Below are 22026 nucleotides of genomic sequence, written 5' to 3' on the forward strand. Positions count from 1 at the left end.
CTTCAGCTTTCCTACATTTCCTCAGCTATAAAATGGAGATAATAATAGCACATAGCTCCCAGGGTTGTTGTAAGGATTAAATGAGTTAATATTTGTAAAAGTGCCTAGCACAGTACCTGGCACATAATAGACACTGTATAAGTTTTTATTCTGTTCTCCTTCCTTCTCCTAATTAAGGAGTGTGCCCTTATGAAGAGAATCATAATTCCTCAAAACTGTGGTTCATCCTCTGTTTTCAAAGCCCAATGACATCATGGGTAATGTCTTGACTTGCAAGTGAATTAGATTTAAGTGAAGCAGAATTGTACAAAGTCAGCCTTACTCTTTCAGAGTCATCAAAATCCTGGGGCAAGATAAAAGTCAAAATGACTGGCAATGGCCCGGAATGTAGTAGATGACCTTGGCGTCGCTTATGTCTGAAGCTCTGAGTTCCACAGTGCCTGCTTCAGCTTCCTTCAGTGGGAAAAGGTTTTAGATACTTGGGGGCAACATCGCCCTAACTCAACTACAGGTTTGAGGCCCATCTCCACCTGGTTTAGCCAGTCTGCAAAACTCTTTCGGGGATATGCTGATTTCTTGGAACCAGAGGTGAGAGTTGGATGACAAGTTGAGTAGCCCTCACACCAAAGGTGCTAGCTAGTCTTCCCTGATCAACTCTATACACTCCAGATACTGAGGAATCAAATGGTGACCTGAGAGAAGCAATCTTTTAATGAGCCCCGATGCCAGTTGGAATTGCCAAGACTAAGGAAAACAGAAAAATACCTTTTTCATATTCTCCCCCAAAAGCTCATATGAGAAAGAAAATTGGAACATAGTAATTATAGGCGGCATCATCAGAAAGTTAAAGAGAGAATCATTTTTGATAATGAAGAACAAAATGAGCAAAAACAAGAGAACACGGGATACAATAACATTTAATGCAATAATAACTTTGAGTGAATATTTTTTATATTATAAATACCCAAATTAACTATGAAGAACATATGAAGAAAGATACTATCTGCATCCGGAGAAATAAATGATAAATAGTGGTATGCATAGAATTATTTTTAGGTATGTATACCTATTTGTGTTTAATGATAACCATCTCTAAGACTAGAAGAAAGGAGAGAGAAGAAAAAAAAAAGAAATTTACATAATAATTTTGTTGTTTATTTGAAAGGAATAGCAAGTTGTTTATGATAGATTTGCAATTTCATGTACAACCATCCTTATATTGTGTTATGGAATTGCTTGTTTTATTCCACAAATTTTTTAAAAATTTAATTAAAAAAAAAAAGCAAAAGAGGGAATTATTCTTTCTTTCTAGGACACTATCATATCCATTCTTCAAAGCTCATTTCAAACTTCACTTCTTCTAGAAAATTCCCCTTAAATCATCTTATTGGTCTTTCCATCCTTTGAAGTCCTGAGCTATTCACAGTCTTCACCATTTCTTCTAATATTATCTGAATTAGTTCCCTCATTTTCCTCATGTGTCAGGCCCACTCCCTGAGATGACAAACAATTAGAGATCATGCTTTGTTCGCTTTTCTCAAACCTCCAATTTTACTAGCTGACATGCTTTAGAAATAAGAGTTATTCTCTTTGGTCTTAGTTATGGGGTAGTCAACCAATATTTGATGACAATTTTTTAAAAAGGTCAATTCACAGATGTGTCAATAGATGGCGCAAGACAAAAAGTGGATTTTATGGGTTTTGAAAAACTGAACATAAGGAAATAACTGTATTGCTTATAATAATGATATTATATTATCATAAATTTAGAGCTGGAAGGCACCTCAGAATCTATCTAGTCTGACTCCCTTACATGATAGATAATAAAACGGAGACCAAGGGAACTTAAATACCTTGAATGAATAAGCATTTATATTAGGGCATACTAGTGCCAAGAATCATCACACAAAGATTTGAACCTAAACCCACTAACTTCAGCATTAATAAGTTGATGCCATGTGCCTCATTGCCACTTCATGTTTTTTAAAATTACTTTTTCAATTTTATTTTATGGATTGATCTTTATAGTAGAAAAAGCTCTTGGTTTGTGGATCATCAACCTGACTCTAGAAGAGATTCTAAGCCCAATACCAACTTTTTACTAAGGCACAGAAAATTTAAGTGACTTGCCCAAGGAAGTGAACAGAGATGACATCTGATTCCACATATGAATTATTTGCCTAGTACCCACTGCATTATATTCTGTTACCTGCTTGACTTTGGGCAAGTCACTTCTCTGGGCCTCTCTTCCTTTGTCTATAAAATTAAGGAGTTGAAGGTTTTTTCCCAGCTCCAAATATGTGATTAAAGGATCTAGCTTTACTCTCACAATAGTCTTGTGAAATAAATTCTTGGAGAAGTTAAGATTGCTGATCCCCAGGACACATACAGAAGCCTCAAATAGTATCAGACTCTGGGATGCTGGATAAGGGAAAACAGTTGTCTGAGATTATAGGAACATGGAACTTATCACAGATGGCAAGTTTGCCCCAGGCTTATTCAGGGATAAGACATAGCTTCTACTGATGCTAGAGGCATGAGGAAAGAAACTAGTCTCCTCTGTGTGTAAAGAAATATGGCATTGCAGTAAGTATAATTGGGTTGGTGCAGAAATAGAAAGTTTGAGAGCAGGGGAGAGAGGGGAAAGAAGAGAGAGAGAAGAAGAAAGGAAGGAAGGAAAGAGAGAAAGATACAGAAAGAGAGAGAGAAGGAAAGAAAGAAAGAGAGAGGAAGGGACAGAAGCAGGAGTTAGGGCACATTCACCGCAGATTCCGCGGGACTGGGAGAGGGCTGGGATTGGGCTTCAGGATGCCGCCATGATGGCCTGGGAAGATGGCGGAGGTGAGACCTCCCCCAGTGAGGAAGCCTGCCAGCACGGACGAGAAAGCACAGCCCTCCAGGTGCGGGCAGCCTGGCGCAAAACCCCGTTTACCTCAGGGCAGTGTCATCTCTCTCAGCATATACTGGTCATGAAACAGCGCCCGCCTCAGTCCTCAGGCCCTGTCAGCAGTGCTCGGTTGCTGTCTTGCAGCAGACACTGCTGAGCGGGGTCCAGTTTTCTCTTACCTTGGGGGGTAATACGGATCAATAGCTGTTCCATCCCCGGGGCTGATAACGCAGGATAGGTTTCCGGTATAGGGGGAGAGCAGCCATGTCAGGGAGATGGTGATATTGTCAGAAATGAAACATGTGTCAGGCACAATCACTTGCAGACCTGTGCAACACGAGAAATGCTGAGTGAACCACCTTTCCTACATTAAAAACTCTTCTCCTCTGTCCAAACATGTCTGAAAATGTCCAGAAGGAGAAGGCAACGCCCTCCTAAGAAGCACCTTGGGAGAAGCTGGGAGCATGCTGGGGTGGCCAGTGCACAAACTTCAGCAGTTTGCAGAGAATTAACTTAATGCGCATTTGAGTATCAAAGGCCAAAATGAAGAAGGACGGTAGCCTCAGAAATGTCTTCCTATTTGGAAAGAGCCTATTAATGACTAGATTTTATTAGTCTATATAGCGACTATATACCCATAGCAAGTCACACGGCCTAATCTTTCTCTTTTCTGGGTTTGATCTAGAAGAGAAAAAAGCCCACAGGTACAAAGAAAGAGTAGCTCAAGTCTTAGCAGAAAGCTTGTTTCCTCACGCAAGGACTAGAGGAAGGTGGTTAACTGGAAGGAGTGCTACAATTAGAAAATCCAGCCTTCCAACCCAGGCTTGTTGATGTTCAGTGGGAGGAGGTGCTATTTGTGCTGCAAGTCTTTGTCAATATTTCAGAGTTGTAATTTTGTCATTTTGGATTCTATCTCCATAAAACATATCTGAAATCCTTCTCTGATTTCACAAGTGATTTTTTTTTTTTTGCTTTGCTGAAGCAATTGGGGGTAAGTGACTTGCCCAGAACCACACAGCTAGGAAGTGTCTGAGGCCAGATTTGAACTCAGTTCCTCCTGACTTCAAGGCTGGTGCTCTAACCACTGCCCCACCTAGCTGCCTCTTCATAAGTAATTTTCAAGAGTTATTGCGGCTGAAAAAAAAACCAAACCATCATCCTGCAGCCAACTTGGTGATGAGTCTCTCAAAACCTAGGTGTATGCCCAGGTAACAGATGCTATTCCAACCACTAACAGACTTATTCAAAGCTGGGTAGGATCTGCTGAAGTTTGCACTCTCATAGCTTTTGAAAAGGCATGGTCATCTCCATTCCACAATGAGGCTTCTATAATTATAGAGCCAAAGGATCACCTAGTCCTTATGTTTCTTTAAATCTTGTTCTCAAGTGGATGACTTTGTAATTACTGGTTAAATATTGATAGGGATATTTTAATAGACAAAGAAACAATCTCTGATGTCATCAGTGTAGTAATTCCTTGTGTGAGAATGCCTTTCACTAATACAGATCATAACCTATCTCTGACAAGAAAATAAATCCTATGAAATTGCCTGAGAAACATGGAAAGTTGCCTAAGCAACTTGACCACATAGACCACACAACTAGTAAATATTCAATAAAGGACATGAACTCTGTCTTCCTACTATCCTTCTGGGTTCTCAGTCCAGAACTTTACCAACAAATTATCAAATTCTCATTATTTTGATAAAACTAATATTTTTATAGAAATCACATGAGTGATTGATCTATAGACCAATCTTTATGCTCTTTTTTATTTATTATTGGAAGCACCAGATGGTGCAATGAACTGCAAGCAAAATGTCTGGAGAACATGAGGACACCCCATTTCACTGTCACTAGTGATGGCTGAGGTAAGCTATGGGATATGATGCTCAGGAAGAAGAAGAACATAATGACTTTTGGAGAAAAGGCTGCCCCCCTCTGGAGTTATAAAGTTGAAATTTTTCAGGCAGGTATCCCAGTGAGCACATTTGTTGTAATTAAGGATCAAATAAAAAGAGGTCTGTTTGAAATCAAAGGTGACATTTTTTTAGTGCCGTGACTTCTGTTTGTGATTTGCCTATATGTGATATGGCCTTATATGATCATGTCCTTTATAAGATAAGTCCGACTGTAAGGTACTCCTTCAGGAAGCTGAGATATGAAGGAAGGTTGAAGACTCTGTCCCCTGGAATCAACTGGTCACCCTTCTGTGAGTCACAGAGCGATCCTGGCTTGTGCTTTCACCCCCACAGCCCATTTAGATCACTCACCTTCTACACAGTGGTATTGGATCCAAAGGTAACTGCCAAGAGAAGGGCACATATCTCCGAAGAATGCCCTATCTGCTGCTACCTGGCATGCCTGCAGCCCGTGGCACTGTCCTGAGAGTATCACAGCCCACAGGACCAGGTGTAACATGCAAGAAAAGAGAACAAGTTTCAGAGAGATTTTTTTTTCTCTGACAATTGCAATGAACTTGCAGAAGGAAAGCAATTGAGCAAAAGACAGAAAGAGTGTTTGTTGGCAGGAGGACAGTCTGGAGCAACACAAAGAATGACTGATGGATACCTGCCCTCCCTCCCACCCCCTCCCATTCTACAGAGGAAGCTGGAACTAAATCACCTAAGAGAGCCTGGGTCTGAACTCTAGGACTAAGGGGAAATTTGCTCTCAAAATTCTTTTATTCATGTTAACAAATTAATAGTTCTGTCTGAGTTCTATATATATATATATATAGAGAGAGAGAGAATCTCAGAGTTGAAAAGACTTCAGAGTGTATCTAAACCCACTCCACATCTTTCCAGGAATTTCCTCCTTAACATCTCTGACAAAAGATCATTCTGCCAAAATATTTCATGGAGGAGAAACCTCCCAGTCAGAAGTGAACTAGTATACTGAACAACCAGAACTCTGGGAAGGAAAAAACAAACAAACCCAATAGCAATGTGTCTATGGTCCACTTTTAAGTTTAACTTGGTATTATTATTTTCTCCCTTATTTTCTTAAATCTAAGTAATCATCAAAACAATAAATCAAACTCTGATTTGCAGCATTTGCTATTTCCAAGGTGTAAATGCTTACCCTGAAATTTTAACTATCAGGTCTTCTAAATCAAAGCTTCTTCTTTTTTTTTTTTTTTTAATAATTTTTTATTGATAGAACGCATGCCAGGGTAATTTTTACAGCATTATCCCTTGCATTCATTTCTGTTCCGATTTTACCCCTCCCTCCCTCCACCCCTTCCCCGAGATGGCAAGAGTCCTTTACATGTTGAATGAGTTGCAGTATATCCTAGATACAATATATGTGTGCAGAACCGAACAGTTTTCTTGTTGCACAGGGAGAATTGAGTTCAGAAGGTAGAAATAACCCGGGAAGAAAAACAAAAATGCAAGCAGTTTATATTCATTTCCAGTGTTCTTTCTCTGGGTGTAGCTGCTTCTGTCCATCTTTGTAAATCAAAGCTTCTTAAACTGTGGTTCACAACCCCAAATGGGGTCAAGTAATCAAATGTGTGTGTGTGGGGGGGGGGGGTCATGAAATTATGGTTTATTGTCAGTGAATGCTTGATTTGTATATCTATTTTATATACCTGTATATCCAGGATCATATTAAAAATTTCTCCTTTGAAAAGGGGTCCAAAGTGTAAAAAGTTTAAGAAGCCTTAATCTAAGCCATAAGAGTTGGCTCCAGCACACCTCTTTTGCCAATGAGGCCATTTTAATGAGGGATACTTTAACTGGAAGAAAATTTTTCCTTACTTTTAATTGCAAGTTCTACTGGCTGTCCAAGCTCTACTCTCTGAGGTCAATCAATCCAAGTTTAGGCCCTCTTCCACATATGAACCCTTCAAATATTTAATATTTATGTTCCCCTAAGTCTTCTTTCTTACATGCTAAATATTCCTATTTCCATTACTCAAACCTCATGTAGAATTTTCCCTTACCATCCAGGCTGCCTTACTTTAGACATATTCTATTTAGTCAATATCCTTTCTAAAATATGGCGGCCAGAATGAAACCTAATGTCCTTGACAGTTTAAATAGAAGTGTACAGGGTAACTAACAGCTTCCTTGTTCTGACACTCTTCTTAATGCAGCAGTCTAGGGTATAATAATAATTATGATAAATACAATGACAATAGCTACCATTTACATGGTGCTATAATTATATTTGCAAAGCTCTTTACAAAAACTATCTCACAATCCTGGGTAATAGATGTTATTATTATTATTCTCATTTTTACAAATGAAGAGATTGATCCAGACAACTTGCCAGTTCAGTCAGTTACTCAGTAAGCATCTGAGACCAGATTTGAATGCAGGTCTTCCTGAATCTAGACCCAACACTCTAGCCACAAAGCCACCAAGTTGCTTCTATCATTAGCTTTTTGACTGCCATGTTACACTTTATAGGAACATAGAATTTCAGATTTAGAAAAGACACTAATGGCCATCAAGTTCAGCTTATCCTTGGAAAAAAAAATCTAGCTTTTGCTTGAAGACTTTTCAGTGAGAGAAAAGCTACTACTACCTGAGAAAACTCATGTCACAATGCTTTTCTTGACATTAAGCCTAAATTTCCTCTTTGCAATTTCTATGCACTGTTAGTTCTGCTTTCTATGGCCAAACAGAACATGTCTAATCCCTCTTCTACAATATTATTCTTCAAGTACTTGAAGAGAATAACCATGGCCCCCAGCCCTCTCGTCTGCCATCCTAGTTCTACTACTGACTTATACCTCACTAAAAATACCATATGCCCCTCTCCCCCCCCCAAAGATTCTTGTCTAGTTGTACCTCTCACAGAAATTATACTTTAAAATCTCACCTTCTGCTTCCAAGATAGAGAATTTCCCTGTCATCCATGTTACTTTGGATCAGAGTACTCCCTTTTTACATGAACCACATGTGAATCAGTGTTCTCATCATATCAGTCCCCCTCAGAACTGAGTGCTCTTGTACTTAAAGATACTCCTTCCAGGGAAAGGTGTTGCTGATACGACTGTTTCCCTTAGCACAAAGTTTCAGAGAATGAGAGTCTCACCTGCTATTTCATCTCGGACGCTGATCACACCACAGCCCTCTTCTAGCTCTGAAGGCATAGTTGCATCCACAGTGCAGTAATAAGGAGTCTGTCGTCCATAAAAGCTGTCATCAATCTGAATGACTTCTCCTGAGCCACAGTGCATGGTAGCATTGGATCCTTCACAGGCGAGGCTCTGGCCAAACCCTGTGACCAAAGAGAAAAAACCTCTTTGTCATCACAGTTAGGAAGTCTAGGTTGCTGATGTAGGAACAGAAAGACAGCAGGTACTGCCCAAAAACTCATAAAAGAGCCCCTATTCCCCTATTGGATGCCTAAGTATTATTTTGGCAGGAGAAAGAAAAGGAGTGCTAATTGAAATCCTAAAGCAGGGAGGCTCTAGGGAATCTAGCTTTTTGGAAAACTTGCAATTCAATTCAAATCCAATTCAGTTCAACCAGCATTTATTAAATGCCTGCAGTATTTAAGGCTTGTTGAGCGAAAGTGAGGAAGGCTTCTAGGATGCAGGAGGGAGCCCCTTTAATGAACCCATAAGGATAAGACTCGTGTAGTACAAATATATCCCTGTGCTAGCCACTTTCCCTGTATCCATGTATCTTTTTAAAATGTTCCTTTTGTGTAAACTTGGATCTCTCGAATCAGAGGACCTATATTCAAATGTTGGCTCTACTACTTACTTCCAATATGAACTTAATCAAATATGTTCACCATTCACCCTCAGTTTTATTTATAAAATCTTTCACCTATTTTATCTATAAAATTAAGGATTTATAATAGCTGACCTTTAAGATACATTTCAGCTCTATGATATTATGCTCACTATGATCCTTATGAGAATCTCAAGTCTTGGGCTAGGCTTCCTGAGGTCTTTAGCACAGAGAATAACAGAGGGCTAGGGAATGATGACCCCCTATCACAATATCATTGGTTGTTATATCTCTGAAAAAATATTTTCTGAACGCCAGAAGGGAATGTGGACAAGCAAGTAGTATGTAAAATTCATTACATATATGCATAGGTGTGTGTGTGTTTTTTTAAGGAAGCAAGCAGAATACTTTTTTTTTGTATTTTTTGTTGTAGAAATACTCTTTTTTTGCTGTTTAAGTTCAGAAAGAAGTTCAGAGAGAAGATTTCTCCTATACTATACCATACTATACTATGCTGTGCTATACTATACTATACTATAGGCAGTATACTCCCCTCCTAGGTTGGTGCGACCTTGTTTTTCAGATCTAGCCATGGACCTCTACACATATGACAAGTATGGGTCTGTTTTGGGGGGAGTAGATTTTTTTGAGGATTGCTTTAGGATGGCCAGCCTTGCAGTGGAGGAGAGAAGACATATATACATTCATCTGTGGGGGAAGGAAGAAATCAGCTATTGCCAATAACTGTGATAAGGGTGCCAAATTCTCCCAATTTCCTCAAACTGCTCATAAACAGCTTATACCAGTAGCCCAGCCTCTATAAGTTGTTAGGCCAGTCTTTTGGCCTGATTTTCCTAAACTGTTCAAGAATGTAGATGTCAGAAATATAGATAACAATAGTCTGGAGACGGTGAATAAGGAAGTAGGGATGGCTGAATTGATGCAAAGATGGAAGATTGTAGGCCAAGAATACTGACACAGGAATAGAATAAACACAAAGAAGGACCCCAAGGTGCTTGCTAAAAGGGAAGCCAGGGATCAGAAGTCAGATTAGCCGTTTAAGTAGGAGTTGTAGAGTCACAGGATCATAGATTCTGAAGTGACAGAAATCTTAAAGATCAGAAGGTTAAAACGTGACATTTTATAGATCAGGAAAATGAGGTTCTGAGAAGCTGTAAGATTTACCTAAGGTCACACAGGTAGAAATTCAAACCAAAGATCGAGCTCCAAGGCTAATACTTTTTCTTTTCTATTGTGCTCTACTAGTACTCAAACTCAGAGCTGAGCAGTAATAACAGATGTATGTCCTTATAGGGCTAGACAGACCTGGCCTATCAAAAAATAGAAGGAAATCAAAGATCCAGACCCCTAAACAGTAAGTCCGAACTGCAGAAACCTGGGCCCAGAGAACAGGCACTGCACCATAATGAACAAGGACCTCGTACCAGGCTAACCCTTTGCCTTTGCCAGAGAATGGCGGATTGTTGTTTCATCCAGAAAAGGGGCTGATGTGTGCCAGGAATTAGTCAAACCTTTGGATGGGGAGAGGTATGGAGGAACAGGTCTGAACTGGGAACTAGACAAAGAATAAATCAACAAGGCATGCCTCCAGTGTCAGAGAGAAGACTATCCCTCTCTGTCTCTTTCTATCTCTACCTCTGTCTCTTTCTCTCTGTCTCTGTTTCTGTCTTTCTCTCTGTCTCTGTCTGTCTCTCTGTCTATCTCTGTTTCTGTCTCTGTCTGTCTCTGTCTCTATCTGTCTCTCTCTGTCTCTATCTCTGTCTCTGTCTTTCTCTGTCTCTATCTCTGTCTCTGTCTCTATCTCTGTCTCTATCTCTGTCTCTGTCTCTATCTCTGTCTCTGTTTCTGTCTCTATCTCTGTCTCTGTCTATCTCTGTCTCTGTCTCTATCTCTGTCTCTGTCTCTCTGTCTCTGTCTCTCTTCTATATGCATATCTTTGGGGAAGGAATTTTAAGTCTAAAATTATTTGGTTTTCTATTGGTTCCAGCCTATCTCCGAAGTAATAAAATTCAAAGGGCTGGAACTGGTTTCAGGAAGGATGCAGAGCCAGGAAGGCAGATTAGGGGATCAACATATAAAAACAGAGCACCGAGGAATTGCCGTTTTGTTTAACTTTATCTGATTCCCCAAAGCATTAGTGCTCCTTATATTATCTCTGACTAATCCTCACTCCCGCAGAAAGCCTGCAGCATAAAGGGTAGGGTCTCTAGGAATCTCCATTCAGCCAGGGACTGAGAGAAGAGCAGCCTCTGACCAAGCCCAGTGAAGAAACTATCAACCTTGGACAGGGGGATAAGGGTTTGAGTTTTCAAACTATGACTCCACTAAAGTCCTCCTGGAATATGGATAGAGCAGTGGCCCTGGGGTCAGGAGGATGGGGGTTCAAATTCAATTCACACATTTAATACTTACTAGCTATATGATCCTGGACATTTCACTTAAACTCTTAATTGCCTCATTTAAAAAATGTGGAAGTGGCCCTAATGGTCTCAAAGTCTAAGCCACCAGGAGCATGAACTACTAATCTGGAAAGCTTATAGGGATAGACTGTATGTCAGATAGGTGTGTACATATGTGCCTACCCACAGATATGTGGAAATGTGTATGGGTGGTTATAGTTATATAGTTTTATATTTGTTGTTGTTCAGTGCTTTCACTCATGGCTGATTCTCTGTGACTTCTTCTGGGGCTTTCTTGGCAAAGATACAGGAGTGGTTTGCCATTTCCTTCTCCAGCTCATTATACAGATGAGAAAACTGAGGCAAAAAGGGGTGACTTGTCCAGCTAATAAATACCTGAGGCTGGATTTAAACTCATGAAGATGAGTCTTCCTAACTCAAGGCTCATCATTACCCACTGTGCCACCTAGCGTAATCATAATTTTACATAGGTCTTATCTATATAACATAATGTAATATACGATACATAAATAATATATTTAGAGTTTATAATATTAATATAAATATATAACATATTTATATACTAATAGCTAACATTTATATATTACACAAAGTGTTTTACATATGTTAATTCAATTGATTCTCACAATAAATACTATCAACTAGGTGCTATTATTATCTTCTTTTTATAGCAGAAGAAACTGAGGCTGAGAGAAGTGAAGGGATTTTCCCAGTTCACATAGCTTGTAAGTGATGGCAGTGCTCCAGGATAGAGCTCTGGTCTTCCTGATCACATCACCTTGCCTCAGTTTATTACCAAGTTGGTTTCACAGGAGTATTGGTCCTAGAGTCAAAGACTCTGTATTCAAATACCACCTTTGCCATTTACTGGTTGATCTTGAGCAAGTAATTTCCTTCTCCAGGCTGAGTTTTCTTATTTGTAAAATGATGGAGTAGAACTAAATGACATCTGGGTCCCTTGTCTCCCTGAATATTTTTTGGGGGGACACATCAAGTTACAAACACCTACAATACTAAAGTTAAGAGGAGTTTTCATCACTGTCAATGGAAAATGTACCAACTATCTTAGAATATATACAGTTCAACTTTCATTTGAAGTAAAATGTTAAGTAAACATTTCCTTGGAATCTCCTAATAAGGGAGAATTAAATATCCATATCTCTGAAAGGGTAGAATTCATAGAATACTTAGAATACTTCTAAGCGCATATAAATGTTATCCAGATAGACATGTTTGTGTGTCTATGTCTGCCTGCATGTGCCCCAAGGAAAAAGGGGAGTGATGAGTGGTGAGAGCTTACCAAATTCACAAATGAAGGCAAACTCCTGAGAGCAGTTTTCCATTGCAGCCCACTCATAGTGGGAATTCTTCATAATGTAGCCACACCTGGCTGAGAAGGGAGGAGGCTGGTTCTCATGCCAGTGGCTGTAGCTTATGTTGGACGTGTCCAACCAAACCATCCACCCTGTAATGGAAACACAATTGTCAGGACTTGGTTAAAAAGAAAAAATGCAGATGCTTCTTTCTTATAACATGCAAGATGAGATATATATCAGAGCTATTCATTTTTTTCCTTTTATTATTTAAATTTATTTTCCAGTGATCAAAAAACTATTTTCTTTCCCTCTCTCCCTCCCAGCAAAAAAAGGAAAAAAAAAACCTTGATTCCAAATATGCAGTCAAACAAAACAAATTGCTATATTAGCCATGTCCAAAAAAAAGTATCTCAGAGCAATTCATCTCAAACACACAGAAACACAGTATTTGCCTCCAGTCTACCTTTCCAAATTTATTACACATTATTGTTCTTTACGTATTTTTCCTTTTAGACAACTGGCCTGCATGTTGCTCTGAATAGGCAAGATTCCATTTCTTGTCTCCTACCTCTCCCTCCATTTCTTAGTGTCCCCAGCCTCCTTCAAAACTCAATTCAAGGGTCACTTCCTATATGAGGCTTTTCCTTCAACTACTAGTGGCCTTACCATAAAAAATTATAGTTTATTATGCACTTATTTTCTATTCATTTATAATGTGCATCTTGCTTTCCCCCAGTATATTGTAAGCTTCTTAAGGGACTTTTTTGTCTTTGTGCCTCCCCCTCTTCCCACCTCAATCCCTGCCTCCACACCCCAGGTCCAACACTGGGTCTAGTGCACAGTACAGGCTTTACAAATGCTTTTTGATGGTATGATTGATCTAAAATACTGGAATTAAATATAGGACCCTAAAAAGAATTCACTTAACTAAAAAGATAGTGTTATAACATGTCCAGCTTTATTCTAAAGCATTCATCATGAGACTTTTATTTATATGTATTTCATTCTTTTCTGTAGGATGGGGGAAGTTCGATATGTAGAAATTGCCTATTATAGAAGTTATAAAACAAGCAATTTATAAATATATCTCTAATGACAACTGTCAGAATCTACATTGCCTTGGCTATACATTTCAAGAAATGGGATACTCTATTTGCTTCTTCACTAAGGAGTTATATGATAGAAAGGACTCTATTTAAAGTCTCTTAATCAAGAATAGTGGGCCTTTATAAAATTGCTTTAAGGTCTGCCCAGTGCTTTACAGACATCATCTGATTTGAGCTTCACAAACTTGCAAGGAGGATGTGTTTATGGATCCCATTTTACAAATGAGGAATGAAGTTCAGGGTGGTTCACTGACTGGTCCAAAGAGATTTAACTATAAGTATCTGAGGTGGGATTCTAACACATCTTCCTGTTTTAATTCCAGCGCTCTCCTCATCTACCACCCTGCCTCAGGAAGAGCTAGATTGGAATTCTGGATGTGTTATGAACTAATCTGGCCCCAGACATTTACCAGCTGTATGATCTTGGGCAAGCCACTTAAGTTCTGTTTGCCTCAGTTTCTTCATTTGTAAAATGGGGATAATAATAGCATCTACCTTCCCAGGGTTGTTGTGAGGATCAAATGAAATAATAATTATAAAACCCTAGCACAGTGCCCAGCACATAGCAAGTGTTATATAAATGTTGGGACTGTTGGGTGATACTAGATAGAGTGCCAGCCCTAGAGTCAGGAAGATTCATCTTCCAGAATTCAAATCTGGTCTCAGATACTATGTAGATATGTAACCTTAGGTAAATCATTTAATCCTATTTACCTTAGTTTCCTCATCTGTAAAATGAGCTGGAGAAAGAAATGGCAAACTACTCCTGTGTCTTTACCAAGAAAACCCCAAATGAGGACACAGTATGACATGATTGAAAAATGACCAAACAAAACTGTAAATATTGCTGTTTATTTTTGTTTTCATATTTATTTTTATTATGGCCTTTTAACAAGTTGTTTGCTCTGTTCTCAGTCTCAGTCTTCTCTTTTGGGAAATAGGGGTAATGATGCTGTCACTACCTGCTTTATAGTAAACATCAAGGAAAGCATTTCATAAAACAATCTAGAAATGACAATTATTATAATTATTCCTGATCTTTGAATCAGTGAATCTACTATGTTTCATCATCTCCTTTCAACTCAGCCTGACCCATTCCTTTCCAAAGCCCCACCCTTCTCACAGACCAAAATGAACCTAAAATATCTATTTAACTGACCAAAAAGGGCTTACCTTCTTCCCTGCTGTCCTAGGGAAAAGGAAACTATACTTGAAATCTAAAGAAAACCAGATTCAGATCCTGAACTTTACATTAACTAGCTTTGTGACTATGGGCAAACCATAGGGTTATAGCTTTAAAGCTATCAAATATGACTCGTTTTTACAGATGAGGAAACTGAGACTGGGGGTGGGGGTGGGATTGGCTTGCTCCGGATCATATAACATGATTCAGTTGGCAGACCTTGTTATTCGAACTGGGGAGAGAGTTTTGACATAAGCCAGGAAACCATTTGGTCCTCTGTGATCTATTCCTTTAAGGCACTGTGTAAAGCATAAAGGAGCCTGCCATTTTCATTTATGTGGTTTTTAAAAGGTTTGTTGGTTTCTTAAGAGAAAGCATTAGCATTATGGACCAGATAATGGTCTCTGACAAATCCCAACCTTGTTATTCCAGTCCAAGCTGTGGAGCAGGAGTTATACACCTTCTAAATAGAGGAGCCAAAAGTTGAACCCACGGATTCCAATTCCAGATCTAGACAGTCAATCAATCTGTCAGTCCGCAAGCATCTGTTAAATACTTACTATGTGTCAGGCACACAATGAGATAGAAAAACAAACATGGAGTCAGAGGTCTTGGGTTCCCATCTCCTTGCACTCAGAAAAACAGAATAATTATGATCATTATAACAATTAAATTATAGAATTGTAGAACTAGAAAGAGTGTTCTCATTTCAGCGATGAGGAAACTCTGCTACTGACTTCCTTTTTTCCTTATAGAGGCCAAATTAGGTGATCTCTAAGATACCTTCCAACTCTCTATCTATGACCATCCCTCTCCACCATGCTTTTCTGAAGCTATATTCCCAGAGCTATAACATGTGGCAGTTAAAATGGAAACAAATGATTTGTCCAGTGAAATTCAGATTAAGAAGTGGAGAATTCATACTCTGTTTCAGAACCTACCTTCTGCAGTTTCATTCCGTGCATAGGTAAGTCCTATCCACCACTCCCTTTCTTCAGGGATGTTTCTTTGCAGGAACTGCTGGGTTTCTGGACTGTTGATGAAGATAAGATGCCCCCCCTGCTTCTCGCACCACTTCTGGGCACTAGCAAAAGGGCGCTTATGTCCCACAAACTCATAGCATGAGTGATCAAAGGCCACTTGGTTGGTGGAGCAATGGATCCCCGTTTCTGGGGCTGTATCAATGGCCCTCAGCCTCAGAGATAAGAGGAACAGAATGAGCATTACAGGCCACATTCTGGGCTCGCCAGGACTACCTCTACCCCAGCACACAGAGGCAGTGTCCTGCTGTTCCCACTTGGTTTGCTGGTTTTCAATCGTGTCTGATTCCATAAATCTCTCTTTCCCCACCTCGTGTCATCCAGTAATAGCAGCAGCCATTAGCAGAAATCCTATCTTAGAACAAACAGACACCCACTCTTAGTGCTCTCTACCTTACATAGTTATTGTTTAAATGCCTGTTTTTTCTAATTTATATGGTTCTCTTGGTAAAGGACAGATCAGGTTGATAGATGTTACCTGTTGTTTTTTTTTAATAATTGGAACATCTGTAAGTTTGAGATAAAACTTCTTTGCTATCAGTCAGATTTGAGCAGAAAGGTCTAAAAGTGTGTGAAAAGCTTCCTGCATCTGAAAATGACATGATAGACAAGGAATATTAGTCAAATCAGAATCATTGGCTGGAAGAGAGGTCCAATTACTGCTCCTGACCCATTCTATTGTCTCAGACTGCCAGCTGTGCCCCATGATAACAGTTCTCTCTCCCAGATAGCCTGAATACCTATTAATCTAAGCTTCACCAGGTTTTAAGATATAAACCTTCCTGAATAAAAACACATTACAAAATTAGTCTGACTCTAGCATAAAAGTGGAAACACTCAGAGCCTTTAGACCTTGCTGACATTTTCTTTGAGGGAGATGATTTTATAACATGGAATTTCCTTTTGTTGCAGCTGACTTTCATTCAATGAATTCAACTTGAGAAATATTTATTAAGCACCTACTATATGCAAAGCCTAATGCACATTGGTGGGGAGATGCAAAGGTGAATGAGATTTGACCCTTGCCTTATATAACCATCATGGTACACGGGAGTGTTCCTAGTATTTGTGCTAGCCTGAGATCATCTATACTAATTCAGAACTCATATATGTCATTTACCAGAATTGGAGGAAAATGGCCCATGATCCAGTCAAGCCTGGTCTCTAACCAACTTAAATTAATTAGTATCTCATCTATTTCTCTTACTTTATTTTATCCCAAATTGAAAACTCAGGTCTTCTGAAATGACTTCAGGTCTAGGTATTTACAGTTGCCTACCATGTTAAAATATCCAGTACATGTTAAAAGATCAAGGAGCATTGTTTTTTTTTTTTTTTTAATTTTTATTTAATAATTACTTTATATTGACAGAATCCATGCCAGGGTAATTTTTTTTTTTTTTTACAACATTATCCTTTGCACTCGTTTCTGTTCCAATTTTTTTCCCCTCCCTCCCTCCACTCCCTCCCCTAGATGGCAAGCAGTCCTTTATATGTTGGATATGTTGCAGTATATCCTAGTTACAATATATGTTTGCAGAACCGAACAGTTCTCTTGTTGCACAGGGAGAATTGGATTCAGAAGGTATAAATAACCCGGGAAGAAAAACAAAAATGCAGATAGTTCACATTCGTTTCCCAGTGTTCTTTCTTTGGGTGTAGCTGCTTTTGTCCGTCATTTATCAATTGAAACTCAGTTAGGTCTCTTTGTCAAAGAAATCCTCTTCCATCAAAATATGTCCTCATACAATATCGTTGTCGAAGTGTATAATGATCTCCTGGTTCTGCTCATTTCACTTAGCATCAGTTCATGTAAGTCAAGGAGCATTGTTTTAAAACAAAACTGTTTAATTAAGACAGAAATGAATAGCAAAACAAAAATAGCAATACCGATCATATCTCTGGGTCTTAGAAACTCATTTCTCTTTCCCTTAAGGTTGCTTGGAGCTCTAATCCTCCAAATTTATAATTCTGAGAAGGAAAAGGGTTAGCATATTCAGAACGTGTTCCTGGGTAATCCCTAGTTTGTCTTGATGTACTCTAGTCAACAATCACCCTGCTTCTTAGCTTGTATTACCTCACACACTCTTCTCCTAATGTGGAAGACATAGTCTATCTTTCTTACAACTGGGATATCTCACATTCGTGCTTTCTTCTAGATGGGGCTCTGTGTTGATTCAGATAACAGCAAAAAAATCTATTTCATTCTCACAAACCTCCATCATCCCATGTGGTCAATAGTGACATCCATTACTTCTCAATCTTTCCAATAATTCTTGGATACACAGACTATTATTGGGAAATGGAATGTGTAATCTTCTCTAATGTTGGTTCATCTTCTAGATCCTTGCATTTGTCTTAAGTTCATAAAATCCAGAAAAGACATCAATAATAAAAACCATGAGCTCTGTAATCTACACACAAAGTATGGGTAACAAAAGCAAAATTAAATAAAGATGTTGACACAATGAATTAATTTGGTCATGAGGTTATTATGAAGGTGTGATGTAATGAGACCTCTCTCTAAAATATGGCCTTGATATTTAAAAGAAAAATGATAGATTAGAGGTGTGGCACTACATATTAAGGTACATTTGTATGAGGAAATCCAAGAACTAGAGAGAAAAGCACATTGTAAAGCATTTGGGTGAATATGAATGGTAGGAGAAATAAAAATTATCATCATCTCAGAGTAGACTATTGGCAATAGTCTGAGGGCAATAGATGAGGGATTCAGGTAACAGACCTAAACGCAGATCAGAGGAAAGATGTCATAGTGCTATGAGTATATCCCAAGGTTCTGTCCAGGACCTTCTCTTCTCTTCTCTCTCTCTTCTCCCCCTCTTTGTCCCACCCTCTCTCTCATCATTTGGTGAGCTCATCAGCTCCTATGAGTTTAATAATAATTTTGAAGCAGATAACTCCCAAATTTTATATTTCCAATCAAAATCTTTTTTCCTGAGATCTGTCCAATCTTTGCAGTGCTCTTACATTTTAATCCCCTCCACAAATTCTAAGGAGCCACATTGGCTTGTCAGACAGGACACGCTGCTTTCTTTCTCAGTGCATTTGCTCTTCCCTCATGCCATGAGACATGTTTAATTAAGAGAATTCATTAAAATAACCTCCATTCTCACTTCTTCCTCATAATTTTCATGGCTTCTTCCAAGGCAGCTCAAATCCCAACTTATTCATAAGAATTTTTCCGACTCTCCCTAGCTGCTAGTCCCTTTCTGTCTAAGATGATGTGCCATCTACTCCGTGTGCCTAATTTTTTTGTTTGTTTGTTGTGTTTTTTGTTGGATGCTAACATTAGAAAGAGAGCTCCTTGAGCCCAGGGACTGCATTTCGCCTTTCTTTGTACTCCCAGCGCTTAGCACCCCATCTGATTCATAGTTGGCATTGAATAAATGCTTGTGGACCAAGGGGGAAAATATGAACAGAAGATAACAATACACACACATATATATACAACTATATATTGTATATTTGTTTCTATGTTTACAGCTGTGTATGTACAGGCAAAACAACTGGTAAAATTAGAAAATGCCTCTTATAGGAGGTGACACTTGAAGGAAGCAAGGAAGGCACTTTAAGAAGAGATGAAGAGGGAGGGAGTGCCCTTCAGGGGTCTAGGACAGTTCATGCAAAAGCATGGAGTTGGGAGATAGAATGCCATGTTTTGTTTTGTTTTCCCCTAATCGGTTCCTTCTGACCTCCTGGGACAAGGAATCTGGCACCTGAATCAGTTCAGGAGGAAGAACTGTTGTGAAGATACTGAAATCTATTCTCCAACCCTGAGTATTTTTCTAGAAATAAGATTTAGATCTGCCCTTTTTCAGACTTACTATGTTTTCTCTTACCTCCTGATCCTCCCATCTCCCACCTCCCTCCTGCCATAGCTAAAATTCCCTATTCTTTCCTCTCTCTAAACTTCTTTTAAAGCTTTATGTGTTTGCCATCTCCTCTTGAAGACTTTCCTATTCCCCCCAGATGTTAGGACTCTTTTCTCTCTCCTTCATCCTCTTCTCTATCTTGTACCATATTTAACATGCATACAAGGTTGTATTCTCTCCAATAAAATGTAAGTTCTCTGAGTTCAGGGACTGTCTTGTTTTTGCTTTTTTTTTTTTTTTTTATTCCCAGTACCTAGCACAGGGCTACATATAGAACCAATACTTAAATTAATTGAATTACTAGGCTTTCACCATCCCCATAACTTCCTCACCAGCTGTCTCACCGCCCTCTTTGCACACTTTCCCTTTGCACACTCCCCTTTTGGAACCATTCTGTATCATCATTTTTAATTGAAGTCTCATCATCTACTCCCCTAAGGTCCCATTCACCATATTTATATCTCTGGAACAAAGTGCTCCTCCCTGGTCCCTACTCCCTTATATATAGTTTCTCCTATTAGAACGTAAGCTACTAGAAACTGGACACTGAGTGATGCCCTTCAATTGGAGAATGTAGTATATGAATGTTATGGAATATTATTGTTCTGTAAGAAATGACCAGCAGGATGAGAACAGAGAGGCTTGGAGAGACTTACATGAAGTGATGCTAAGTGAAATGAGCAGAACCAGGAGATCATTATATACCTCAACAACAATACTGTTTGAGGATGTATTCTGATGGAAGTGGATCTCTTCGACAAAGAGAAGCTCTAACTCAGTTTCAATTGATCAAGGATGAACAGAAGCAGCTACACCCAAAGAAAGAACACTGGGAAATGAATGTAAACTATTTGCATTTTTGTTTTTCTTCCCAGGTTATTTATACCTTCTGAATCCAATTCTCCCTGTGCAACAAGAGAACTGTCCGGTTCTGCACACATATATTGTATCTAGGATATACTGTAACCTATTTAACATGTAAAGGACTGCTTGCCATTGGGGGAGGGGGTGGAGGGAGGGAGGGGAAAAATCGGAACAGAAGTGAGTGCAAGGGACAATGTTGTAAAAAATTATCCAGGCATGTGTTCTGTCAATAAAAAGTTATAATAAAAAAATAAAACTAAAAATAAATAAAAAAACAATGTAACCTACTTCAAGTCAGAGATTAGATTGTGCTGTCCTTCCCTTTGATCCCCCAGTGCCTTGCATACAGGAGGTGCTCAATAAATGCTGTTGAATTGACTTTTCCTTTGGAAAATCAATGAGCTCTCCAAATAAACTTACTTTTTCACAGGTACTATTTGCAGCCACTCTGTATCTTTTTATCTTGTGTGATTCTTGTTATACCTTTCACTATATCCTTTACATAAGGAGGTTGGGTTGGGTTTCCTGAGGTGCCGTATTGAGGGATGATGAGGTGTTAATGGGATAATAAGGTATTAACATTCTTTTCTGGATGAGCCAGCAGTACTGCGGTCCGGTTTTAAAGTACCAAAATCGAGAAAAGGGCAAGGAGAATAATGAAGGAAGGGAAGCTCTTTCCCAAAGCAATCTTTGGGATCACACTGATCCTTTGGAGGGCTCCATGAACTGCTGCAGTGACTGATAGCTCCGTCCAACTGATCCTCCACAAGACTGCAATGTGTGTGCAAGTGTCTGTGTGTTAATATTCGTACTTATACACAGTTATAAATATACACACATCTATACTCAGTATATACCAGACTATCTTTTTGCTTGTATCTGTAAGTGCTTGACAACGTGTCTTGCACACAGTAAGAACTTAGTGTTATTAATTTATTCGTTCACATTTAAAGCAATAGGATTTTTTGTCTCCTGACTTTACTCTTTCCCCTTCAGGTTTCCCTTTGCATTTTTCTAAGCCCTAGGTGTGCATAGTAATGTGGAGATGACAGACACAATGGGGTCTGTCTGGCCAGTGCCTATGAGTCCTGCCCAAAGACTCCTCACTTCGTGAATTATTTATGTATTAACTGCTGCAAGCTAGCGGACAGTCCAATCTAGGCACAGTCATCTCAGCAGAGGTGATGTGAGTTCTAGATTCTCTGTTGCAGCTGCCCTGCCTCGAAGAAAGTACCTGGCTGGCGATGAAGGTAGCAGAAAAGGTAGGAAAGGCTGGTTTGGTAGTGTGGAGAAAGTCAGCCTTCCTGATGAAGCCTGAAGGGAGTGGCTTAATAAAGAAACAACATCTTTGATTTTCCTTTTTTTTGTTTGTTTGTTTGAGAGAGAGAGAGTAGGGTGGAGTAGAGTAGTAATAATGATGTTAAAAATAATAAAAATTAATTATAGTCAACATTTATATACAGTTTACTATGTGCTAGATAGCACACAGTTAAGCACTTTACAAATATTATCTCATTTGATCCTCACAAGAATTCTGGAAAGTCAATGCTATTATTAATCCCTTTTTCAAATGAGGATATTAAGGCAAACAAAAGCT

General features: G+C 39.0%; 1 protein-coding gene across 1 annotated transcript in view; it reads right to left on the reverse strand.

Moving 5' to 3' along the window:
* PKD1L2 (polycystin 1 like 2) overlaps positions 1-15865 on the reverse strand; it is a 135544-nt gene extending 119679 nt beyond the window's left edge. Inside the window, exons 1-5 of the mRNA XM_051973592.1 lie at positions 15571-15865; positions 12325-12489; positions 7937-8122; positions 5161-5271; positions 3067-3214 (exon numbers count right to left, since the gene is read on the reverse strand). Of these exons, the coding sequence (XP_051829552.1) occupies positions 3067-3214; positions 5161-5271; positions 7937-8122; positions 12325-12489; positions 15571-15865 (905 nt within the window). The remainder of the gene's footprint in view (positions 1-3066; positions 3215-5160; positions 5272-7936; positions 8123-12324; positions 12490-15570) is intronic.
* Positions 15866-22026: the final 6161 nt, after the last annotated feature.

Source organism: Antechinus flavipes, chromosome 2 (assembly GCF_016432865.1).
Source record: "Antechinus flavipes isolate AdamAnt ecotype Samford, QLD, Australia chromosome 2, AdamAnt_v2, whole genome shotgun sequence".
NCBI lineage: Eukaryota > Metazoa > Chordata > Mammalia > Dasyuromorphia > Dasyuridae > Antechinus > Antechinus flavipes.